Source organism: Arachis ipaensis, chromosome B5 (genome assembly GCF_059453495.1).
Source record: "Arachis ipaensis isolate K30076 ecotype BB chromosome B5, ASM5945349v1, whole genome shotgun sequence".
NCBI lineage: Eukaryota > Viridiplantae > Streptophyta > Magnoliopsida > Fabales > Fabaceae > Arachis > Arachis ipaensis.
The window spans coordinates 144106100-144131287 of record NC_142440.1 but is presented as its reverse complement, the minus strand read 5'-3'; the positions used below and the strand labels follow the sequence as shown (position 1 = coordinate 144131287).

The 25188-nt window shown below is 35.7% G+C and overlaps 2 protein-coding genes across 3 annotated transcripts; one reads left to right on the top strand and one right to left on the bottom strand.

Moving 5' to 3' along the window:
• Positions 1 to 10870: 10870 nt before the first annotated feature.
• Positions 10871 to 16385, top strand: LOC107644262 (kinesin-like protein NACK1). Of its 2 annotated transcripts, none has more exons than XM_021102860.2 (15): positions 10871 to 11151; positions 11806 to 12043; positions 12137 to 12226; positions 12333 to 12433; positions 12571 to 12687; positions 12844 to 12925; positions 13005 to 13072; positions 13172 to 13231; positions 13324 to 13448; positions 13637 to 13835; positions 13936 to 14046; positions 14132 to 14224; positions 14452 to 15384; positions 15470 to 15795; positions 15882 to 16385. In XM_021102860.2, the coding sequence occupies exons 2-15, from the start codon at positions 11806 to 11808 to the stop codon at positions 16207 to 16209; spliced, it is 2871 nt and encodes a 956-aa protein (XP_020958519.1). In that variant the 5' UTR covers positions 10871 to 11151; the 3' UTR covers positions 16210 to 16385. The 2 variants fall into 2 exon arrangements, with proteins under 2 accessions (XP_020958519.1, XP_016203569.1); XM_016348083.3 differs by having other exon boundaries at positions 10876 to 11151; positions 11803 to 12043.
• Positions 16386 to 16974: 589 nt separating this feature from the next.
• Positions 16975 to 17653, bottom strand: LOC107644263 (non-specific lipid-transfer protein 2). Its single transcript, XM_016348084.3, has one exon. The coding sequence runs from the start codon at positions 17557 to 17559 to the stop codon at positions 17281 to 17283; it is 279 nt and encodes a 92-aa protein (XP_016203570.1). The 5' UTR covers positions 17560 to 17653; the 3' UTR covers positions 16975 to 17280.
• Between the last annotated feature and the right edge of the window lie 7535 nt (positions 17654 to 25188).

The following is a 25188-nucleotide window of genomic DNA, read 5'->3' as shown; positions in this document are numbered from 1 at the left end:
GGAAAGCCTGAACTCTTGGGAAAAGCTGGTCAGTGCTTTCCTGACCAAATTCTTTCCACCTCAAAAGATGTGCAAGCTTAGAGTGGAAATCCAAACCTTCAGACAGAAGGAAGGTGAGTCCCTCTATAAAGCTTGGGAAAGATATAAGCAATTGATCAAAAGGTGTCCTACTGACATGCTTCCAGAATGGAGCATCATATGTATATTCTATGATGGTCTGTCTGAGTTGTCAAAAATGTCATTAGACCATTCTGCAGGAGGATCTCTTCATCTGAAAACCCCTGCAGAAGCTCAGGAACTCTTTGAAATGGTTGCAAATAACCAATTCATGTACACTTCTGAAAGGAATCCTGTGAATAATGGAACAAATCAGAAGAAAGGAGTTCTTGAGATTGATACTTTGAATGCCATATTGGCTCAGAACAAAATATTGACTCAGCAAGTCAATATGATTTCTCAAAGTCTATCTGGCATGCAAGCAGCAACAGGCAGTACCAAAGAAGCTTCATCTGAAGAAGAAGCTTATGATCCTGAGAACCCAGAAATGGAAAAGGTGAATTATATGGGAGAACCTTATGGAAACACCTATAATCCTTCATGGAGAAATCATCCAAATCTCTCATGGAAGGACCAACAGAGGCCTCAACAAGGCTTCAACAACAGTAATGGTGGAAGAAATAGGTTTGGCAATAGCAAGCCTTTTCCATCATCTTCTCAGCAACAAATAGAGAATTCTAAGCAGAACCACTCTGACTTAGCAACTGTAGTCTCTTATCTATCTAAGACCACTCTAAGTTTCATGACTGAAACAAGGTCCTCCATTAGAAATTTGGAGGCACAAGTGGGTTAGCTGAGAAAGAGGATTACTAAACTCCCTCCTAGTACTCCCTCAATACCTCAGAAGAGACAGGATCCTGGAAAGTTCTCAATACCTTGTACCATAGGCACCATGACCTTTGAGAAGGCTCTGTGTGACCTGGAGTCAAGTATAAACCTCATGCCACTCTCTGTAATGGAGAAGTTAGGGATCCTTGAGGTACAACCTGCAAGAATCTCACTAGAGATGGCAGACAATTCAAGGAAACAGGCTTATGGACTTGTAGAGGATGTCTTGGTAAAGGTTGAAGGCCACTACATCCCTGCTGATTTCATAATCCTAGACACTGGGAAGTGTAAGGATGAATCCATCATCCTTGGCAGACCCTTCCTAGCCACAGCAAAAGCTGTGATTGATGTTGACAGAGGAGAATTGGTCCTTCAAGTGAATGAGGACTCCCTTGTATTTAAAGCTCAAGGATCTCCCTCTGTAACCATGGAGAGGAAGCATGAAAAACTTCTCTCAATGCAGAGTCAAATAGAGCCCCCACATTCAAACTCTAAGTTTGGTGTTGGGAGGCCATCATCATGCTCTGAGTATCTGTAAGGCTCCATGAGAGTCCACTGTCAAGCTATTGACATTAAAGAAGCGCTTGTTGAGAGGCAACTCAATTTTATTTAATCATATCTATTCATTTTCCATTGTTATTTTATGTTTTCTGTAGGTTGATGATCATGTGAAGTCACAAAAATAATTGAAAAAGCAAAAACAGAATGAAAAACAGTATTAAAAATAGCACACCCTGGAGGAGAAGCTTACTGGCGTTTAAACGTCAGAAAGGGGAGAAAAGCTGGCGTTAAACGCCAAAAATGGGCAGCAACCTGGCGCTTAACGCCAGGATTGGCAATCAAGGGGGCGTTTACACGCCAACAAGGTATAGGGATGACAAATCCTTGACACCTCAAGATCTGTGGACCCCACAGAATCTCCACCTACCTCCTCTCTCTCTCTTCTTCACACCTTTCCCAAATATCCTTCACCAATCACCTCAATAACACCCTTCCCCAAAAACCCCTCACCTATCAAATCCTACCCTCTTCTCCATAATCTCTTCACCAATCCACATCCATCCATCATAAAACCCCACCTACCTCACCATTCAAATTCAAACCACTTTCCCTCCCAAACCCACCAATACATGGCCAAACCCTACCCCTCTCTCCACTCCTATATAATCCAATCTTCACTCCTTCATTTTCACACATCATACACACTACTTACCCCCTTGGCCAAACCACTAAACCCCGCTCCATCTCCTCTATTTCTTCTTCTTCTACTCTCTTCTTTCTTCTTTTGCTCGAGGACGAGCAAACCTTCTAGGTTTGGTGTGGTAAAAGTGTTGCTTTTTGTTTTCCCATAACCATTTATGGCACCAAAGGCCGGAGAAATCTCTAGAAAGAGGAAAGGGAATGCAAAAGCTTCCACCTCCGAGTCATGAGGAGATGGAGAGATTCATCTCAAAGGTGCATCAAGACCACTTCTATGAAGTTGTGGCCAAGAAGAAGGTGATCCCCGAGGTCCCTTTCAAGCTAAAAAAGGGCGAATATCCAGAGATCTAACATGAGATTCGAAGAAGAGGTTGGGAAATTCTCACCAACCCCATTCAACAAGTCAGAATCTTAATGGTTCAAGAGTTTTATGCCAATGCATGGATCTCCAAGAACCATGATCAAAGTGTGAACCTGGATCCAAAGAATTGGCTTACAATGGTCTGAGGGAAATGCTTAAATTTTAGTCCGGAAAATATAAGGTTGGCATTCAACTTGCCCATGATGCAAGGAGATGCACGCCCCTACACTAGAAGGGTCAACTTTGATCAAAGGTTGGACCAAGTGCTCATAGACATTTGTGAAGAGGGCGCTCAATGGAAGAGAGATTCAAGAGGGAAGTCGGTTCAACTAAGAAGGCATGACCTCAAGCCCGTGGTTAGGGGATGGTTGGAGTTCATCTAACGCTCAATCATTCCTACTAGCAACTGGTCTGAAGTTACTATAGACCAGACTATCATGATCCATAGCATCATGATTGGAGAGGAAGTAGAAGTTCATGAGGTTATATCCCTAGAACTCTACAAGGTGGCGGACAAGTCCTCTACTTTGGCAAGGTTAGCCTTTCCTCATCTCATTTGTCACCTCTGCAATTCAGCTGGAATTGACATAGAGGAAGACATCCTCATTGATGAGGACAAGCCCATCACTAAGAAAAGATGGAGCAAACAAGAGAGCCCACTCATGGACAAGAGCATGAGGAAATTTCTCATCATGAAATCCCTGAGATGCCTCAAGGGATGCATTTTCCTCCACAAAACTATTGGGAGCAAATCAACACCTCCCTAGGAGAATTAAGTTCCAACATGGGACAACTAAGGGTGGAGCACCAAGAGCATTCCATCCTCCTCCATGAAATTAGAGAAGACCAAAGAGTCATGAGGGAGGAGCAACAAAGCTAAGGAAGAGACATTGAGGAGCTCGAGCACTCTATAAGATCTTCAAGAGGAAGAACAAGCCGCCATCACTAAGGTGGACCCGTTCTTTAATTTCCTTGTTCTTATTTTTCTGTTTTTTGAAAATTATGCTTTATGTTCTATCTATGTTTGTGTCTTTATTACATGATCATTAGTGTCTAGTGTCTATGCCTTAAAGCTATGAATGTCCTATGAATCCATCACCTTTCTTAAATGAAAAATGTTTTTAATTGCAAAAGAACAAGAAGTACATGAATTTCGAATTTTAAAAAAAGTCTAATTATTTTGATGTAGTGGCAATACTTTTTGTTTTCTGAATGAATGCTTGAACAGTGCATATTTTTGAATTTGTTGTTCATGAATGTTTAAATTGTTGGCTCTTGAAAGAATGATGAAAAAGGAGAAATGTTATTTGATAATCTGAAAAATCATAAAATTGATTCTTGAAGCAAGAAAAAGCAGTGAAAAGCTTGCGGAAAAAAAAAAGAAAAAGAAAGAAAAAGAAAAAGCAAGAAGAAAAAGCCAATAGCCCTTTAAACTAAAAGGCAAGGGTAAAATAAAAAGGATCCAAGGCTTTGAGCATCAGTGGATAGGAGGGCCCACAGGAATAAAATCCTGGCCTAAGCGGCTAAACCAAGCTGTCCCTAACCATGTGCTTGTGGCGTGAAGGTGTCAAGTGAAAGGCTTGAGACTGAGCGGTTAAAGTCATGGTCCAAAGTAAAAAGAGTGTGCTTAAGAGCTCTGGACACCTCTAATTGGGGACTCTAGCAAAGCTGAGTCACAATCTGAAAAGGTTCACCCAGTTATGTGTCTGTGGCATTTATGTATCCGGTGGTAATACTGGAAAACAAAATGCTTAGGGTCACGGCCAAGACTCATAAAGTAACTGTGTTCAAGAATCAACATACAGAACTAGGAGAATCAATAACACTATCTGAATTCTGAGTTCCTATAGATGCCAATCATTCTAAACTTCAAAGGATAAAGTGAAATGCCAAAACTGTTCAGAAGCAAAAAGCTAATAGTCCCGCTCATCTAATTAAGACTGATCTTCATAGATATTTTTGGAATTTATTGTATATTCTCTTATTTTTATCCTACTTTGTTTTTAGTTGCTTGGGGACAAGCAACAATTTAAGTTTGTAGTTGTGATGAGCGGATAATTTATACGCCTTTTGGCATTATTTTTAGGTAGTTTTTAGTATGTTTTAATTACTTTTTAGTATATTTTTATTAGTTTTTATTCAAAATTCATATTTCTGGACTTTACTATGAGTTTGTGTGTTTTTCTGTGATTTCAGGTATTTTCTGGCTGAAATTGAGGGACTTGAGCAAAAATCTGATTCAGAGGCTGAAAAAAGACTATAGATGCTGTTGGATTTTGACCTCCATGCATTCAAAGTGGATTTTCTGGAGCTACAAAATCCCAATTGGTGCGCTCTCAATTGTGTTGAAAAGTAGACATCCTGGGCTTTTCAGCAATATATAATAGTTTATACTTTACCCGAGATTTGATGGCCCAAACCGGCGTTCCAAGTCAGCATAAAAATTATGGCGTCAAAACGCCATAATTGGCATAAAAGCTGGAGTTAAACGCCCAAACTGGCACAAAAGCTGGCGTTTAACTCCAGGAACAGCCTATGCACGTGAAAGCTTCTATGCTCAGCCCAAGCACACACCAAGTGGGTCCAGAAGTGGATTTCTGCACTATTTACTCATTTCTGTAAACCCTAGGCTACTAGTTTCCTATAAGTAGGACCTTTTGCTATTGTATTTTTATCTTGGAATCTTTAGTTCATATTTTGATCTCTTGATCACATTTTGGGGGCTGGCCTCACGGCCATGCCTACACCTTTTGTTCTTATGTATTTTCAACGGTGGAGTTTCTACACCCCATAGATTAGGGTGTGGAGCTCTGCTGTTCTCAATGAATTAATGCAAAGTACTATTGTTTTTCTATTCAACTCAAGCCTATTTCTTCTCTAAGATATTCATTCGCACTCAAGAACATGATGAATGTGATGATTATGTGACACTCATCATCATTCTCACCTATGAACGCGTGCCTGACAACCACTTCCGTTCTACATGCAAACAAGCTTGAATGTGTATCTCTTGGGTTTCTAATCTCAGATTAGAACCTTCGTGGTATAGGCTAGAACTATTGGCGGCCATTCTTGAGATCCGAAAAGTCTAAACCTTGTCTGTGGTATTCCGAGTAGGATCTGGGAAGGGATGACGGTGACGAGCTTCAAACTCGCAAGTGTTGGGCGTAGTGACAGACGCAAAAGGATCAATGGATCCTATTCCAACATGATCAAGAACCGACAGATGATTAGCCGTGTGGTGACAGCGCATTTGGACCATTTTCACTGAGAGGACGGGAGGTAGCCATTGACAACGGTGAAACCCAACATAAAGCTTGCCATGGAAAGGAGTATGAATGATTGGATGAAGACAATAGGAAAGTAGAAGTTCAGGAGGAACAAAGCATCTTCATACGCTTATCTGAAATTCTCACCAATGAATTACATAAGTATCTCTATCTTATTTTATATTTTATTCATATCTTAATTATCAATTCTCCATAACCATTTGAATCCGCCTGACTAAGATTTACAAGATGACCATAGCTTGCTTCAAGCCGACAATCTCCGTGGGATCGACCCTTACTCACGTAAGGTTTATTACTTGGACGACCCAGTGCACTTGCTGGTTAGTTGTGCGAAGTTGTGACAAAGAGTTGAGATTACAATTGTGCGTACCAAGTTGTTGGCGCCATTGATGATTACAATTTCGTGCACCACTCCCATTATCACGTGCTCGCTTCGTGCTCGTTTGGCCTCCCAATGGTGCCGTCAGTCGTCCTTTCCGCGTCGCCATTCTGGGTCTCAAAAAACGCTGTGGTCATGTCGTTTACTGTGTTGTGGTGGTGGCTTGAGGATTGCTCATCGAGATTCTCTATCATGCCGCCATGATTCGGCAGTCCCACAGACGGCGCTAATGTATTTGAAGTCTCTGGTACGGGTTGTGAGGTGGATTGGGGACTTGCGAGTCGACGCGGTTGTCAAATCGTCTTCTTGGAGCGGTGGGGGTGGCACCTGAAAAGTCACTCCAACGCCCAAGTCAGAATGGATCTAAGAGATGTGTGTGTATGTGAGGAATGAGTGAGTACCTGAGGGGGCTTCTGGTTCCCCTTTACATAGTTGGTGGTAGTTATCTCATCTTATCTTATCTGGCTAAGATAAAGAAGGTATTTGAATTCAAATGTCTGGTGGTAGTTATCTCATCTTATCTTATCTGGCTAAGATAAGGGAGGTATTTGAATTTGAATGTTTGTTAGAGATTGTAGGACCGGTTTGGACCGTTAAAAGGAGGCCAAACCCGATGTAACCGGGTCGGAGGCCGTTCCGGTGTGGGACCCGGGTCCGTAACAATTAATCAACAAAAAAAAAAACAAAAAAAGTATATTATTTTTCATGAATCATGACAACATATATTTTGAACAATATTATTACATCTAAGTGATATTAAAAAAATATAAATGGTTAAAAGAAAAAAGAAGTGATATATCATATATAGACGATAAAGAGACTATATAATAATACATTCACATAATCACCTGGTACATATTTAGCAAATTAAGAAATAATAAAAACAAAAACTATGGTTATCAACCAAATTCTAGTTGTGCAAAAAATTAGCAAGAGTGAAGAATGAGAAAGAAGAGAGGCATGAGATTATGTGAGAAGAGATAAAGAATATGTGTAAAATAAAATATTGATTTATGTAATAAATATAAGGAGTGATGCGTATGAAAGGAGTGAAGGAATTTAAATAAATTTATACCTATTAAAACGAGTTAATATTAACATTGAAAGCAATAGTGCAACCTAGGGATGCCTTCCTGCTCTCTATACCGCCCCTAGATTTGCTCTCCATTTCCACCTCCGACTCCCGCCGTGGGGAATATTGCCCCCAATTTCTTGCGAGACTTAATTCCCTATAGGATCCCATTCTCTATCTCTCTAATAGCTCTGACTGATCATTAATTTTCATAGGAGTAGAGTTGCAAGTATCTATCCTATACAAAAAACAGCAAGATTTTATACAAAACATTAAATAGCATACGACGACTTCTTTCGAATTGACGCGGTGGGAGACGCAACAATGAGGCAGCGTGCAAAGTGGACGAGGTGGGAGATGCGACAACAGAGAAAGGAATGGACACGACGACGTAATTGCGGAGTGGAGAATGGACACACCCTCGAATAGGAGAAAGAACGTCGCGAACAGAGAGAATGGCACAGTGAGGGTTGACTGCGCGGTAAGGGGTGACGACAGGTTAGGGGTGAAAGTGCAGTGAGAGTGAGAAGGGAGAGTTGCAAGGGGGTGGTTGCAGAGAGGTTGGATGGAGTATGGACGGCGCTAGGGATCTCTATTGAAGAAGGGTTATGCAAATGAGTATTAGAAATTTAGGGTTTCTCGCTATATATATATATATATATATTTGGGGATTAGAGGGGACGAGGCCGGGATCTCCGCTCGAGTCCTCGCGCTATTCTCGGGGGAATTTTGTCTCATGTCCCTATCCTCACGGAGAAAATTCTCCATGGTCGGATCCTTATTCGGGATAGTCTCCGCGGAAATCCCCGATTAGTATTGTACAAAAGAAATCTATTATAGACACTAATATAATTAGATCTGTTCTTCATAGATAAACTTAGAATTTGCGCGCCTCGGAGGGTTTTGTCATTCCTAGTGTACCCTACCTAAAAATAAAGGATAAGAGAATATGAGCAGTTACGATTAAATACCAATTTCATAATGAAGAATAATGAATAATGAGAAGTAATAAACTTGATATGAAAAAATGAAATAAATTTTCTACTACTAAAGAGAAATAATATTTAAAAAGAATCCTACGATATTATATAAAGATAGATTATTATGAGGAGATGAAAATACAATAAGAATCTTATGGCATAACACAAAGATAGAAGATTATGTTACCTAAAAAAAAAATCTTATGTGGTAACATATAATAAAATTAAATGTCCAAGGATGATTATCCAGTTACTTTGAGCTCTCTTTTAATATATTATGCAAAAAATTAGCAAGTGTGGAGAAGGATAAAGAAGAGAGGCATGAAATTATGTGGGAAGAGATAAAAAAAATGTGTAAAGTGAAATGTTGATTTATATAATAAATATAAAGAGTGATGAGTATGAAAAGAGAGAAAGAATTTTAATTAAATTTATACCTATTAAAAAGAATTAACATTAACATTAAAAGTAATAGTGTGACCTATATAAAAATGAAGGATAAGAGAATATAAGAAATTATAATTAAATACTAATTTTATAATAAAGAATGAGAAGTAATAAACTAGATATAAGAAAATAAAATAAATTCTATAACTATATTATAGTTATTAAAAAAATATTAAAAGAGAATCTTACAACATTATATAAAAAGATATATTATTATAATAAAAAGATAAAAATATTATAAGGCATAATATAAATATTGAAGATTATGGCACCTAAAAAAAATCTTGTTTGATAATATATAATAAAATCAAATGTCTAAAAATAATTCTAGAGTTATTTTATACTCTCTTTTAATAAATAAATAAATAGATATATTGATTTTTGATTGTCCTTGCTTCTTTTATAAATTTCAAGCACACACTCTTAAATTTATCATTATCTTTTGTTATTATATCGTGATTTTTTAAAAAATATATATTTTAAAAACATTAGTTAAGAGCATAAAAATAAAATTTATATTTTCACTATATTTAATACATAAAATTTAAGGATTTTTTATTTTTATAAATTAAATAAATATAATAATTATCAAAATAAATAATTTAAAAAATATTTACCAAAATAAATACTTCTCTCTTATCTCGTTTACACCGTAAAGGAGATAATTTTGCAGGTATCTCATTCATTTACCGTATAAACGAGACAGGTAGACGCGCAATTAATACATGAAAAGGTTGGTAGAATATACTAAAAATGGAAAGATGGAAACGTGAAATTGATGCACGATAAATAAAACACAAAAAGATGAGATAATGATTTCACAATTATTAGGGAAACGGAATAATGAGAAGAGAAGGTTAACCGGATAATGGGGAGGATAACGGGATAACGGGAGGTTTCAATCCCGTTAACCTCCCCTATAAATTGTGAAACTGTTATCTTATCTTTTTGTGTTTTATTTATCGTGCGTCAATTTTACGTTTTTCATCTTTCCATTTTTAACTGTTATCTTATCTTTTTGTGTTTTATTTATCGTGCATCAATTTCACGTTTTTCATGTTTCCATTTTTAGAAGTGGGCACAATTACCGTATTTATTCTCATGGAACTTTCTTTGAACACGTATAAATTTTTTATTTTTTAAATTTAAATCAGTCCAATTGGATCATAATTTAATCTAAATTTTTTTATGTATTCTTTTTGAGTACTAATTGATCAAACAAATCCATTTTAATCTCTTCTACCGACTTTTTTATATACTAATTATATGCTAAAAATTTGAATTATTAATATTATTAATATTTTTTATTATTTTTAAAATTTTTTTAAAAAAATACATGTATCTCATTTACACATATCACACATCCACCTATCTTATTTCGTTTACACTTAAAACAAAATACATACGCAATTATTTTATTTACAATATAAATAAAATAAAAAAAATATATTTTAATAAATATTTTTTAAATTATTTATTTCAGTAATTATTCTCAATTAAAATCGTTTACATATCTTTAACAACCTCGTTTACATATCTTTAACAACCTCCTAGAGCATTAGGAGAGCAAATACTAGTTGATTTTTTAAAGGGTAGGACTATTGTGTATAATATCTTATGATAATAATTTGGTGGTGTTTTTTTTTTTTTTTAAATTATGGATGTTAACAAATCTGAAGGTGAAATTTAAAGAATAATAAATTTATTAGAAAAATCTGACCTTTAGATTTTATAAATTTTGAAATTTTAAAATTTAATGAAACACAAATTGAATAGTAGAATACAAATTTGAGGTTAGATTTACATATTTAAAAAAAATGAAAAACTATCAATCTAAAAATTAGGTTTGTATGCTTTAAATTTGACCATCTGATTTATTAATATCTGACTCTATATCATGATAAAATATATTAAATCTCAATGACGCTGAAAAATAGAATTATTTGTCGAATATTAAAATTAAAAGTGGCAAACACTCTCCCTTTCCTTTTTGTCCTATTTTTCCACGGAAGAAGTTGTCTAAATCTGAGAAAGAAATAAAAAGAATTATTTAATTATCATGTAAGAGCTAAAAGAAACACGAAAACGTTAGTATTTGAAACCGCGAGGTCCCACTCCATCGGTGTCTGACCGTCATTGATTGATTACCTGGCGAATGAAAACGTTAGAGGTTAGACGAGAGCATAATTAACGCTAATTAATAATTAAATTCTTTAATCTGATAACATTAAATATATACTTAAATAAACCAAATATAGTGAGAAACTAGCCGTTAGAGTTATCGCCAAATTGAAATGAAGTAGTCGCGTCGAACACACACTCCAATGCCATTTCCATTCACTTCATTTTCATTCTCATCTTCACCACACAAACAGCGATTGCGCTTCAAAACCCCTAAATTATTTCCCTCTCACTCTTCTTCTTCGAAGATTCTCCCCATTTCTCTACCTAGATTCTTGCCCTAATTGGCTGCTACGAGGCTTTGCACTCTTTCGATTGAAGAAAATTACTCAACTTGTGATACAACAGAGGTTGATGTGAGTGTTGTGCTCGCGTTTCCTTATTTATTTGCTGAATTACTGGAGTTTATTATTTGTTGATGGAGTTGTTTCCATAATTTTACTTTCCTATTTTGCTTGGTTTATGCTTAAATTAATGTAAAAGTTGAATTAACACTCTGATCATAGAATCTTCCCTTTTCCGAGTTTAGTCCTTAGTATGAAATTTTCCTACTTGTTTCTGTCTTTTATTTACTCATTTAAAGTTTTTTTAGATAATTTCTTTTAAAAGTAAATTTATGCGACTTGTTGATGGAGTTATCTTTTTAGAAAAGGGCTTAAAAACTCATTTGCATTTGCGTTTTGAGCATGCTTCAGTGAATCAGTCCTATATTATTGTCATATATCATATATTTGAATTTGAAATTTTAGGTTCTGTCGATTTCAGTTTGTTTTTTAATTCAATAAAATAGTTTTTTAATTTTAGTAGAGTTGAATTTTTATGCTTACAGTTTTATAATATGGACACAATTTATAGGACAAGGTTGCTTGAACTTGTGTATAAAGTTATCAACTAAGAGTGTATAAATTATCTACTCATGATTTTTAGTGTAAAGTGCATCATGGTCACTTTAGCCCAAAATAATCGTGTCCATATTTCTGATAATTTCATAACTATGATTTATCTAGAAGATGACTATCAAAGCACCTGGAACACCAGCTTCAAAGATAGATAGGACACCGGTATCAACCCCAGGAGGGCCTAGAGCCAGAGAGGAGAAGATTGTAGTTACTGTAAGGCTAAGGCCTTTAAACAGAAAAGAACAATTGGCTAAGGATCAGGTGGCATGGGATTGCATTGATGATTTTACGATTGTGTATAAACCGCCCGCAAATGAACGTGCTGCTCAACCAGCATCGTTTACCTTTGGTATCAGACAAATTCAAACTTTCCTTCATAATTTAATGTCTTCACTTTATTTATTTATTAGTATTATTTATTTTCGTCAATGTGTTCTTGTAGACAAAGTTTTTGGTCCTGCTTGTTTAACCGAGGCAGTGTACGAAGAAGGGGTAAAGAATGTGGCTTTATCTGCATTGATGGGCATTAATGGTAATGTATTTAATTTTTGTAGCTTTATGCCCTGATCACCCTGGTAACTTGTGCCTCTGCTAGTGACCTGTGAATGACCAAATGATTGCATGCATGTTTGTTGCAGCAACTATTTTTGCTTATGGACAAACTAGCAGTGGAAAGACGTATACAATGAGAGGAATAACAGAGAAGGCTGTCAATGATATTTATAAGCACATAATGAATGTAAGTTTCTCCAAAGATTCAATCTGATACTTAATCCATATACATTGGTCTGTAGATTTGCTTTTTTATTACTTCAGCGAAACATTTTGTGTCTATTTCTAATTTAATACTAATCTTTTCAATCTGCATCATTACAGACCACAGAAAGAGATTTCACCATAAAAATATCTGGACTAGAAATTTACAATGAGAATGTTAGGGACTTGTTAAATTCAGAATCTGGTCGCAATCTGAAGCTTCTAGATGATCCTGAGGTAACCTCAGTTTTTTATTTTAAGCATTTAATGCAGTAGCTTCTCTTCCTGAATTTGGAGTTTCATATTTTAATATTATTTAATTTAATAAACAAGTTCAGTAGCTTCTGTTTTAAGAATCTTGAATAACATCTTGATGTGCGTCACATGATGTAGAAAGGTACTGTGGTTGAGAAATTAGTTGAAGAAACAGCAAAAGACGATAAGCATTTGAGACATTTGATCTCTATTTGTGAAGGTAGGAGACTCTCGTAGGTAAACTTGGCCCCCTGTTTCCTTATTCTTATTCAAATAAATTAACATCTGTTGTTTGGCAGCTCAAAGGCAAGTTGGTGAAACTGCTCTAAATGATACCAGTTCGCGGTCTCACCAGATAATAAGACTGGTAAGTCACACAATTACTTGCTGAACACACAGAACCATTTTTTTTTCCTCTTTGATTTGGCTTGGCTCATTTATGTTTTTATTTTACTGTACACTACAGACAATTCAAAGTACTCTTCGAGAAAATGCAGATTGTGTGAGATCCTTTGTTGCAACTCTGGTAATCATAACTTCCCACATATCTTCTTTCGGATTGTCGAGAGAAAGTCAAAGCGTATATTGACTGACTAGAACTTATGTGAATGAGTGCAGAACTTTGTTGATCTGGCTGGAAGTGAGAGGGCTGCACAAACTCATGCTGATGGCACAAGGCTCAGAGAAGGTTGCCATATTAACCTCAGCTTGATGACTCTTACAACTGTAATCAGGAAGCTAAGGTCAGAATCTATCTCTTGTTTTAATGATGGAATATATATTATTCTAGTGGTGAGGACTAAGAACAATATCAACAGGAATGTTATTGGGCTGTTATAAGATAGTAGGAAAAGTGATCAAATACAATTAAACATGTTAATGTCAGATATCACCTTCTTATGATAAACTGATTTCATATGATTGTGTGCAGTGTCGGGAAAAGAAGTGGACATATACCTTACAGAGATTCAAAGCTCACACGTATATTGCAACACTCACTTGGTGGGAATGCACGCACTGCCATTATATGTACTTTGAGTCCAGCACTAAGCCACGTAGAGCAATCTCGGAACACTCTCTACTTTGCTACTAGAGCAAAGGAAGTAACAAACAATGCTCAAGTTAACATGGTAAGTACTGATTCTTGATCACCTTGATGGTTTTACTTTATCTAATTTTCAGCTTTGTGAAACAAGGATTGACGTCATTCTTTTCAAATGCTCTACATAGGTTGTTTCAGACAAACAACTTGTTAAACATTTGCAAAAGGAAGTGGCAAGGCTGGAGGCAGAGCTGCGCACTCCTGATCCCACTAAAGAAAAGGATTGGAAAATTCAACAGGTAAGTTGAGAAAAAATAAGATGTTAGGAACAAATAGATACCGTGTTACCGTAGTACTGAATCTTGTTGGCTAATAATGTCCCAGATGGAAATGGAAATCGAAGAGCTGAGGCGCCAGAGAGATCTAGCTCAATCTCAGGTTGCAGAGTTACGCAAAAAGCTACAGGATGACCAGCAGGTAGGTCTCTATCCCTCACACATGTTATATGAGCTGAAGTCTAATAGCAAAATATAGTGAGTTAATTGTAGCTGTAACTCTATTAGTTAGGTAATTCCTATAATTACACACACACACACATGTAACAACACCCAATTAGACTTCAGCTCATGTAACAACACATAAACCCCCCCCCCCCCCCCACCAATTAATTCATTTCAATTGAGTTAACATCTTTTGCAACCCAGGTCTCAATCCCACCTGAATCACCACATTTACCAGTCAAGAAGTGTCTCTCATTCGCTGGAGCACTATCATCTCCAAAACCAGAGCGAAGAAGCACAACACTAAGACAGTCCATGAGGCAATCATCTACTGCTCCTTTTACCCTTATGCATGAAATTCGAAAACTTGAGCACCTTCAGGAGCAGCTTGGTGAAGAAGCCAATAGAGCTTTGGAAGTATTACAAAAGGAAGTTGCATGCCATAGACTAGGTAACCAAGACGCAGCTGAGACGATTGCCAAGCTTCAAGCAGAAATAAGGGAGATGCGTGCTGTTAGGTCTGCACCGAAGGAGGTTGAAGTTGGAAACATGGTTTCTGTAAACAAGAGTGTAAGTGCTAATCTCAAGGAAGAGATCACCCGACTTCATTCACAGGGCAGCACCATTGCAAATCTTGAACAACAGCTTGAAAATGTTCAAAGGTCCATAGACAAACTTGTGATGTCTCTCCCAAACAATTTTCAACAGTTAACCAGTGAGGCTTCCCCAAAGCACAAAAAGGAACACAAAAAGAAAAAGTTGCTTCCTTTGACTTCAAGTAGTGCTGCCAATCGCCAAAACTTCATAAGATCTCCATGTTCACCGTTATCAACTACTGAGCAAGTATTGGAATCTGATATTGAAAATAAAGCCCCTGAGAATGATGATATCGTTTCTATTGAGACTCTGCCAGAGTCCGAAAAGGAGACTCCATCAAAAAGTGGAGAAAGTGGATGTATTGAGTCAAAGGAAAATGCTCCGGGTTATAGGCGCTCGAGTTCAGTAAACATGAAGAAAATGCAGAAAATGTTTCAGAATGCAGCAGAGGAGAATGTAAGAAGTATCAGAGCATATGTTACAGAATTGAAAGAACGTGTAGCCAAGCTGCAGTACCAAAAGCAGTTACTTGTTTGCCAGGTATGTATCTACACATGCGTTATACACATGCTAAAACGTTGTTAGCTTTTTCACTCATGTCATATCTTTGCATCCATTTTCTTAGGTGCTTGAGCTTGAGGCAAATGAAGCAAATGGCCACAACATAGAAAATGAAGAGTACACATGTGAAACAGAGGAACCGCAAGTTCCCTGGCAAATTACTTTTAGGGAGCAGCGGCAGCAGATTCTTGACTTGTGGCATTTATGTCATGTCTCCATTATTCATAGGACCCAGTTTTATTTATTATTCAAAGGAGACCCAGCTGATCAAATATACATTGAAGTTGAGCTCAGGAGACTGACATGGTTGCAACAACATTTAGCAGAACTTGGGAATGCAAGCCCAGCTCCTCGTGCTGGAGATGAACCTGTAATCTCATTGTCATCAAGGTCCTCTTTCTCTCCGTGTATTTAACCTGTTTTCAAATGACTTATGGATAAGAATTTTATATTTAATATAATTTTACAATGTGCAGTATGAGAGCCTTGCGACGAGAAAGAGAATTCCTGGCCAAGAGATTGACGACTCGTTTAACGCTGGAGGAGAGGGAAGCATTGTATATTAAATGGGATGTCCCAGTTGATGGGAAGCAGAGGAAGATGCAATTTGTCAGCAAGCTTTGGACAGATCCTCATGATCAAGTGCATGTACAAGAGAGTGCTGAGATAGTTGCAAAGCTTGTGGGTTTCTCTACAGGGGGAAACTTGTCAAAGGAGATGTTTGAGCTGAACTTTGTCCTTCCATCTGATAAGAGGCCATGGATGATGGGCTGGAATCAAATAACAAATCTCCTTAACCTGTAACATATTCTAAGTTTGTAAATGTACATGAAAATTAATTTTTGGTACCTTTACTCAATCACAATTGATTATTTTGGACATTTTTTCTGCAATAAACCAATCCAATTCCACTGGATTTCCTATTTTACATAAAGAATGTCTTCGATATGAATATCGCAGCTTTGGTGGGATTTATGTCATAGTTCTGATTTTATTTGTATCATGTGTTCTGTGTTTATATTTATCCAACACTTTGAGACTTCTCACAAAAACTGTAAGGACCATCCAATTCGTCTGAATATGCCATTGTTGGATGTTGATTTTTCCGTAGTACATAGAACAGTGGAAACTAGCCACAACTTGAGTCAACCTTTTATCTGTTCTGTACATACTATATGAATGATTTGGTTTTAATGATTTATTTTTGGCCCATGAAACTAATTCAGCTTATCTTCAATTAGCAGAATTTCATGACCGAGTAATTCTGATGTTGTTTCAAATTTTCCGTAGTATAAGACGAACCACTTTCACTTGAACTTTATGCACTGATTTCCTCTGTTGATTTTGGTGGTAGTGCTCAACAGAAGCCAGCAAAGTATGTCATTTTACAGACGTGGCAACTCATAAGGCAAACTGATTGGTGAGCAATTATCCATTTGTTATCATGCAAATATGGTTTGTATTTATTTATATCTAGTATTCACAAGTAACATCCTTTGCCTAACCAAAAGAAACAAAATCAAACGTTCACCAGAGGGACTATAAGCTGCAAGAGAGTGAGAGAGAGAGTTTGTCACAAAGTAAACATGATCTGAGACTGCTTCAAAATATAAATACATATCTTTTTTGCAACCACTAATGTAAAGATAAGAACACACCAAAGGAACATGACATGAAACCACAGCATCACATCCATTACTACTAGTGCTTTCACTCTCTACTAATAAAACCATACATAGATGATGATAGACCAATCACACCAAATAACACACTACTTGTTTTTTACCCCTTAACTCTAACCACAAACATGAATCATCAAAGATGCACACTGCATGCAGGCAGAGAAATATGAACCTCTTTCAAGGTCTAAACACTTCAGCACCTTGGGAATGGAGTTCCACAAGTGCTGGCAACTCTCCTTGCATTAGGAGAGTCAACAAACTTCTTGAGATTAGGGTTCCTAACATATTGGCAGAGGCATGGCTTCTGTTCCCTGATCTTAGAGCAGCATAGACTTGATGGAGGGTTTGAAGTGGTGATTGCACTCACACAAGGACTCAGTTGTACAGGGCTGCATGTTACTGCCATTGAAACTTGAACTTCAGCAAGAAGCAACACCATCATGGTGCACAAGGCAATGTGCGATGCCTTCATTTTTCTTCTTTGTGTAAAAGGGTGAGGGAGTGTGTGAGAATGAGAGGGTATGTGAACTGAAATGCTTTCTGTTTTGATGCATTTTGGATTCAGTTTCACACCCTATTTATACTGTGATCTCAGTGGAAGAACAAAGAGAAAATATGTAGACTAAGGAGTGTGAGAGTGTAGGTTGAAAGAAAGTGTGATGAGGGAAAGTTAAATTCTTGATTGGCCCACTCAAAATTCTACTAATGATTTCACGCAGCTGTAAATACGGAAATGGATCATCTCCAGTTTTTTTAACACTTGAGAGAATAAAGCGTAATCTCTCACCTTTAATTCTATAAGTGGAATTAAAAATAAATAGGAGAAAAAGAGTAATGAAATGTGAGATTAAATACTGGATACCATTCAGTTTTTTTTTTCACCGAAGAGGATCCACTCTCCTGTAAATACTTCTATTAAGTAAATTTTTCTACCAAAAAAGGTTAGGATTAATTTGTGCAATTTCTTTTAATGCTTCTTATCTAACAGAGTTGGAATTTTTGAGATGTTATGAACGCATGACATGCCCTATTTTATTTTCGTGTTATAAATTTACTAAATTTACAATTAAATTCTTACCGTTTAAAAATATATAATTGACCTCGAGTCTTTATAACAGATAAAAATATTAATTAGATCTTTTATAATAATTTTTTTTAGAAAATACAATAAATTTTGAATATATGTTTTTAGAACATTCTACGATTCATTCTACTATTTTAAACACAAAACAAATATTTTTAAAAATATTTTGTAATCTTTTAATAAGAAAATTAACAAAAATACTAATTAAAAATTGGATGAAGCACTTAGTCCTTTTGGATAATGCTACCAAAGTATGGTACTATCACATTGAACCTTTCGGTGGAGCTTGAATTCATTGTCAAACCAATTGCTACAGCCAAGGTTGAATTGTTGAAGCTGAAGCCAAAGTCATTTTCTTGTAATGATTTCCTTTCTTACTGTTACTTTGTTGGACAAAACTTAAATCTCTAAATCCCCCCAAAATATGCGGAGTAAAATATTAGAAAAACTCAGTCAAAGATGTTGCTAGGTGGCCTCAATGCTCAATATGAAGTTCCAGTCTATATGGACCAGTTTATTCTAAATTTACTTTTCACTCATATAAAATGTTGTAGCTTATTTTAATGGGAATTAGAACATTTATCTCCCTTTTAAAAAAAATAAAAATAAAATAAAAAAAGTTTAAACAATACTGAATTAATAATTTTATTATGAGTGTAATTTTGATGTACTAATAGTGTAAAGCGTTTTACAACGTTATGCAAATACATCTTTTTTTTAGATGATCATTCACGCAATCAATGTAAAAAGTAGTTATTTTCATTGATATGACATTATATATTTGAACGAGTGCATCAAAATTAAATTCTTTTGTTATTATATATTTATATTTCCCATTTTCCAATTTGTATATAGCAGTGTATGAATAAGGGCAGTGATGAGGCACATTCCCTGATGTGATACCTGGCTTTCGGTGATGTTGATGTGAGTATTCTTTTACATCCAACAATTGTTCTTTTACCATATGGCCACATGCTCTCTTATGATTAATATAACAACACGCACTGGGATATTCATGACATGGACTCTATAATCACTACTACCTATCATCATCATCATCATCATCATAGTATTGCAATTATATTGTATGATTCATTTCCAATGTGAAAATTCTTTTGAAGGATCAAGCCAATTGAGAGAGCAATCTTTCAATTGAGAAATATATTTGATTACTTTGATCACCACTAGATTAGCGTGATTAAAAAAAATAAAGGCATGCATTATAAACAAGCATTTTTGAATTATCCAAAGGAAATTCCTATATGATCAAATATTTAATTAAAAAAATAAGACATGTTATTGACCTTAATTATACATTTATTTGTCTGCAATATAAAGTGTTGTGTAAGTTTAAGATTCTCTTAGAAATGGTAAAAGGGTGAGGATTAGATTTGCTATTTTGAATGTGAACTTTTGTCTAAAGAAAAGTTGAAAACTACAAAGTGGGGGACTAGTCACATTGCAAAGAATAATGTGCATTATTTTTGCCTTTGTAGGCGCATGATCTTAGGAAAATTTTTGTTTTAGTTCAGATTTGTAGCAATGATCATTGATCTTGTGTCAGTGGAAGACAAAGCAGATTACCAATCCCATTTTTCATTGTAAAGAGAGAGGCTTTCTTCTCCTTTTGTTTAACCCTTCATTTTTCTTCTTTCTCACTGTGGTTCTTTACAAGGGTGTTAGAGAAGAGAATGGTTAGGAAAATGAAGAAACAAAAATGAAGAACAGTTTTCTTATTCATTTTCATTTGAGACTTGGCTATATGAACAAGCAAAGTTATTGGATCATGCTAATATGAGTTCCACTTGTCTTTGTAATTTGGCCAATTCTATAGTTGGTGTCTAAATTTTATCTAATTTATCTTTTGTAATAAATTTTAATTTTTTAAAAATTATTTATTTTTATATTTTTTAAATTAATATTAATTTTTAATTTTTTAGTAAATAAACACTATTTTTTAGACATTATAATATTCACTTTGTAATTTATCTTTTTCATTATTTAAAATAAACTTTTAGAAGTCATTAGAATTTAACTTTATGTAAATGTAAAAGAATTTTATATAAATATCGAATCATACTCCCTGTAAAATGAATTATTTAAAAGTTATTATCTAAATATATAATTTGATTTGATGGAATCTGTGACAATGTTGATACAATAGATTAGATTTATTCTTTGACAACTCTACGGACGGCAATGTCTTCTTCAAAAAGACATAACTTAAGAAATTATTTTTTACTTTATGATCTTCTAAGTTTTTTTTTCTTTCTTTTTTTTATTATGTATACCAAAAAAAAATATAATTAATTGAATAAACGTGTAAAATTATTTATAATATTATGGTATCAAAATTAAACTCTTTCTCAAATAATTTTAAAAAATAAATTTTCCTTTCATGAATAATTGAATATACTTGATCTTAGCATTCTATTTTTTAATTAAACTGCAAAAGACCATATTAAGTTATTAACATATAACAAATGTGACACGCTTTAGGCACGCCAAGCAATAATAATCATCAGAAATCTTCCACAATAATTCATTAGCGGAAAGCAAAAGAGAGATAGAATTTGGCGTGAATTCACGCATATAATCATTAATTCTACATTTTTTGGTCTATATTTTCTAAGTCAAAATAAAAGAGGCTGTGTTTTGGTTAAAAAAAGTAAAGTGCTTTGCTATCATGAATTGTGTAGGGCCTTTAAAATCATGATACCTTGAATCTTTTTTAATCTTCATGCTCACTTGATATCATTGATGATTTATCATTGCTAACATCAGTCAATTTTTTCCTAGAGAGCGGAAGAGTGCTGAGCAATGATATGCTCCCATATCAATCTTCTCTAGTAACTAACTTTTAGTTCTCTCTTATCAAGCAACCAACACCAGCATCCAACTTTTTTTTTTTGTGTCAACATTCATGTACCTTTGTAAGTATAATTGTAATATCCTATCGCACTAAACTTTACGCTTAAGTCGTAAAACAGATGTGATGTGGTATTACGATCTCTAAATAAAATGAGTATATATATATATATATATATATATATATATATATATATATATATATATAATAGCAGAAGAATTATAATATGCTATGAGTCTTGAAGAATAGAGGAAATAAAAATCGCGAAATAAAAGCGCAACGCTCAAGGTACGAGTTAACTTACATACTAAGAAAACCATAATTATTAAATATAAGATAACAGAAGTAGGAATAGAGTGCCAAAGATACAAAATAACAAGCTCCTAACTCAGCCCGCGAAATCAAGACTGGTCGGAGAATATTTACACATATATACATATCCATAACCCAAAAGTTCATATACACAGTCCTGCCTCTCGATAAACCTCTAAGAGGATCCAAAAAGAACAAGTTATGCAAAGAGAAAACTAAGTACATATATATACATCATTGTACAGCAAAACTACCCAGTAACCACTCCGTTTCAAGAGTCCAGACGCCTAACGAGATGCCTCTCGACCTGCATCTGAAAAATAACAACATAGTATGGAATGAGAACCGGAGGTTCTCAGTATGGTAAAGGTGCCACACACATAATATATAAGGTCCTGGGAATGCCAGAGACAATCCTAGAACGCCGACACTCAGATTATAGAGCTTAAAGTATTAAACAGAAGCCATAAAAAGTGGTTTTCTAAGAGTATCTAAACCTAACTTAACTTAACCTTAAATCTGAATTCCATACTGCCATTCCTCCATACCTCCAACTCCATTATACATTTCACAGACAAATAAGCAGATAAAGACAAACACAAGTAGGTTACAAATACTGCAAGTAACAAATATTCATTTAACATGGCAAGTACAATTAGACACACCCAATTAGAGCACAAGCAAGTAATTCAAGTAATATGCATATGATGCATGCCTGTCCTACGGCTGATGAGGCTCATCTGTTGGTTATCCAGCCAACCCGACAAGTCTGAATTGAACTTAGACTGTCCCTCGACGTGCATCCCCAAGAGTCTATGCATAACTTTTTCTCAAATAATCGATATTGCTCAATGGGGGTAACATTCCCAGGAATTTATATAGTGTCCGGTCACACTTACGTCGTAGGGTCAACAGAGTATCGAGTTTTCTACCTGATACACGTGGTGACAAGTCACGACACTTTATCTAGGGAATCTCGTATCTCAGATTATTCAAATTCATAAACCATATAAATAATTCAATTATAATTCATCAACATCCACATCATTCTCAATCGCATCTCATTCATCATCATACATCAATCATATTCAATCCTTATCCTTCATTATCACACCTCCCATTCCGTCTATCAATAGTTCCAATTCAAAACATAATTCATTATTTTCTAAATGAATCAAACTTAAAACATGCTCATTTTCTTAATAACTCAAAATCAAACCATATAATCTTTGAATCTAAATCTTTTTAAATAATGATCATATAAACAAGATCTCTAATTTTTATAAAATTTCGACAGCATCTCCTCTAAAACTCGGACTTTGCTACCCTTTTCGGGTCCAAACCTGCATTCTTTTCAATTAAACATACCCTTCCTCATCATCATAACAATCACCACATTAAATCTACCTTAGATCAACAATTAAACTCATACAATATTCAAATCCAACAACCAAAATTCAACTAAGAATCATAGTTCACTAATCCTAGGGTTTTAACACAAATACCTCATTATCACAACAACCTCCACAATAGTTATACCTCAAATCAATAATTCACCAAATCACCAATTAATCAACAAGCACCAAACTAACCATGTTCATCAACAGGATACTAAGGATTAAATATACACATGCAATCCAATTTATCCTATGGTCATCTAGCCTAAGTTTTCACAGAACATTATATATTAAATGCAAGAAACCTAAACCATACCTTGGATGATTTCCACGTAACGACCAAAGCTATTTATTCAAAATTAAGGCAGCCCCTCAAAATTCAACTAATCAGCTTCCTCCAAGTTCCAGTATTCATAATTTCAAACTCCAATTATTTATTCACAACCTAATACACATTCATAACAAATATATATCCAATTTAATACTCAAAGCTCAAATTCAATAAAAATAAAATAGAATTATCGTATCCTCACCTTACCCAAGCTTCACATAAGCAAAAATGAACGTTTCTCTCAAGCTAATTGGATCCTAAAACATCAGAAATCAAAGAAATTCAACATTCCTTCTCAAATTTTGAAAATTGGGGGAAAGAAGAGACTGAGGTGAAATAATAAGTTACCTATGAAATTGTTCCAGTTGAAACGTAGAGCTCGACGCGGTGAATGCGTGGTCGTAAACGGTGCGGCAATTGGAGCTCGGACGGAGAAGTTACGGGGATCGGAAACCACCGTAAGGGTTTCGGGAGCTTTTCTCATTTCTCCTCCCCCTGGAAGCTGAAAGCTTTGTTGTTGCTGAAATGGGGAGAAGACAAAGCTTGGGTTCACTTAATAGGTTGGTCCGGTTGGATCGATGGCCTGGTTTGGGCGGTCCAATCGGTTCGACCGGTTCGGTCCAATTTTGGACCATTTTCTTCGAAATTAGTGTCAAAATTCTCGTTTTGATGAGCTCTACCCTAATTTGATATAATATTCACGTTTCTAAACTTCCTTATTAAAAACTAATTTATTAACTAATTATCTACTAATTTAACCGGGGATTACATCCTACCCACCTAACAAAGAATTTTGCCCTCAAAATTCAAATCTAGTTACCTGAAAAGAGATGTGGATAGTCCTTTCGCATATCTGATTTGAGCTCCCAGGCATGTTCCTCGATACCATCTCGACTCCAAGCTACTTTTACCAATGATACTTCCTTCCCACGTAATCATTTAATACTAGTATCATCAATTCTCACTGGAATTACTGGAAGTGTTAGATCTTCTTTTACTTGGATTGGTTCTGGTTCTAGAACATGACTTGCATCAGGAGTATACTTCTGAAGCTGTGACACATGAAACACGTCGTGCGAATTCGAAAGATACAGTGGTAAGGCAATTCTATAAGCCACTGGCCCAATTTTCTTCAGGATCTCAAACAGTCCAATATAACGGGGATTCAGTTTCCTAGTCTTCCCACTCCAGTGGTTAGTGTAACTCTCAGAAAGACATGTTCTCCTTCTTCGAACTCCAAAGGCTTTCGCCTCTGATCAGCATAGCTCTTTTGGCGGCTTTGGGCTATAAGCATTCGGCTACGAATTATCTTTATCTGTTCAGTGGTTTCAGCTATCATCTTAGGCCCTAATGAAATTCTTTCTCCAGTTCATGCCAACATAGTCGAGACTGACATTTCCAGCCATATAGAGCCTCATATGGAGCCATTCCAATGCTCGCATGATAGCTATTATTATAAGCAAACTCTATTAATGGCATATACCGATCCCAGCTCGCCGACTGATCTAATACACAAGCCCTTAGCATATCCTCTAAGGTCTGAATAGTTCTCTCTGACTGACCATCTGTCTGAGGGTGATACGTAGTACTCAAGCTTAACTGAGTCTCAAATGCACGCTGAAAAGCTCCCCAGAACCTTGATGTAAAACGGGGATCTCTGTTAGATATAATGGTAGAAGGTACGCCATGTAACCTGACAATCTCTTTGATATACATTCGAGCCAATTCCTCCATTGTGCAACTTATTCGGATAGGAAGAAAGTGAGCTGATTTCATCAGTCGATCCACAACCACCCAAATAGCGTCACAACCAGACCGAGTTCTAGGCAAACCTATCACAAAATCCATTGCGATACTCTCCCATTTCCATTGTGGAATCTCCAAAGGCTGAAGGGTTCTTGATGGTCTCTGATGCTCAATCTTAACCTTCTGACACATTAAACATTTAGATACATGCAGTGCCACATCATTCTTCATACCTAGCCACCAGAACATCGCTTTCAGATCTTGATACATTTTAGTGCTCCCTGGATGGATTGAAAACCCGCTCTTATGAGCTTCCTTCAAGATTCTCTGTCGCAGGTCTCCAATATTTGGCACAACAATAT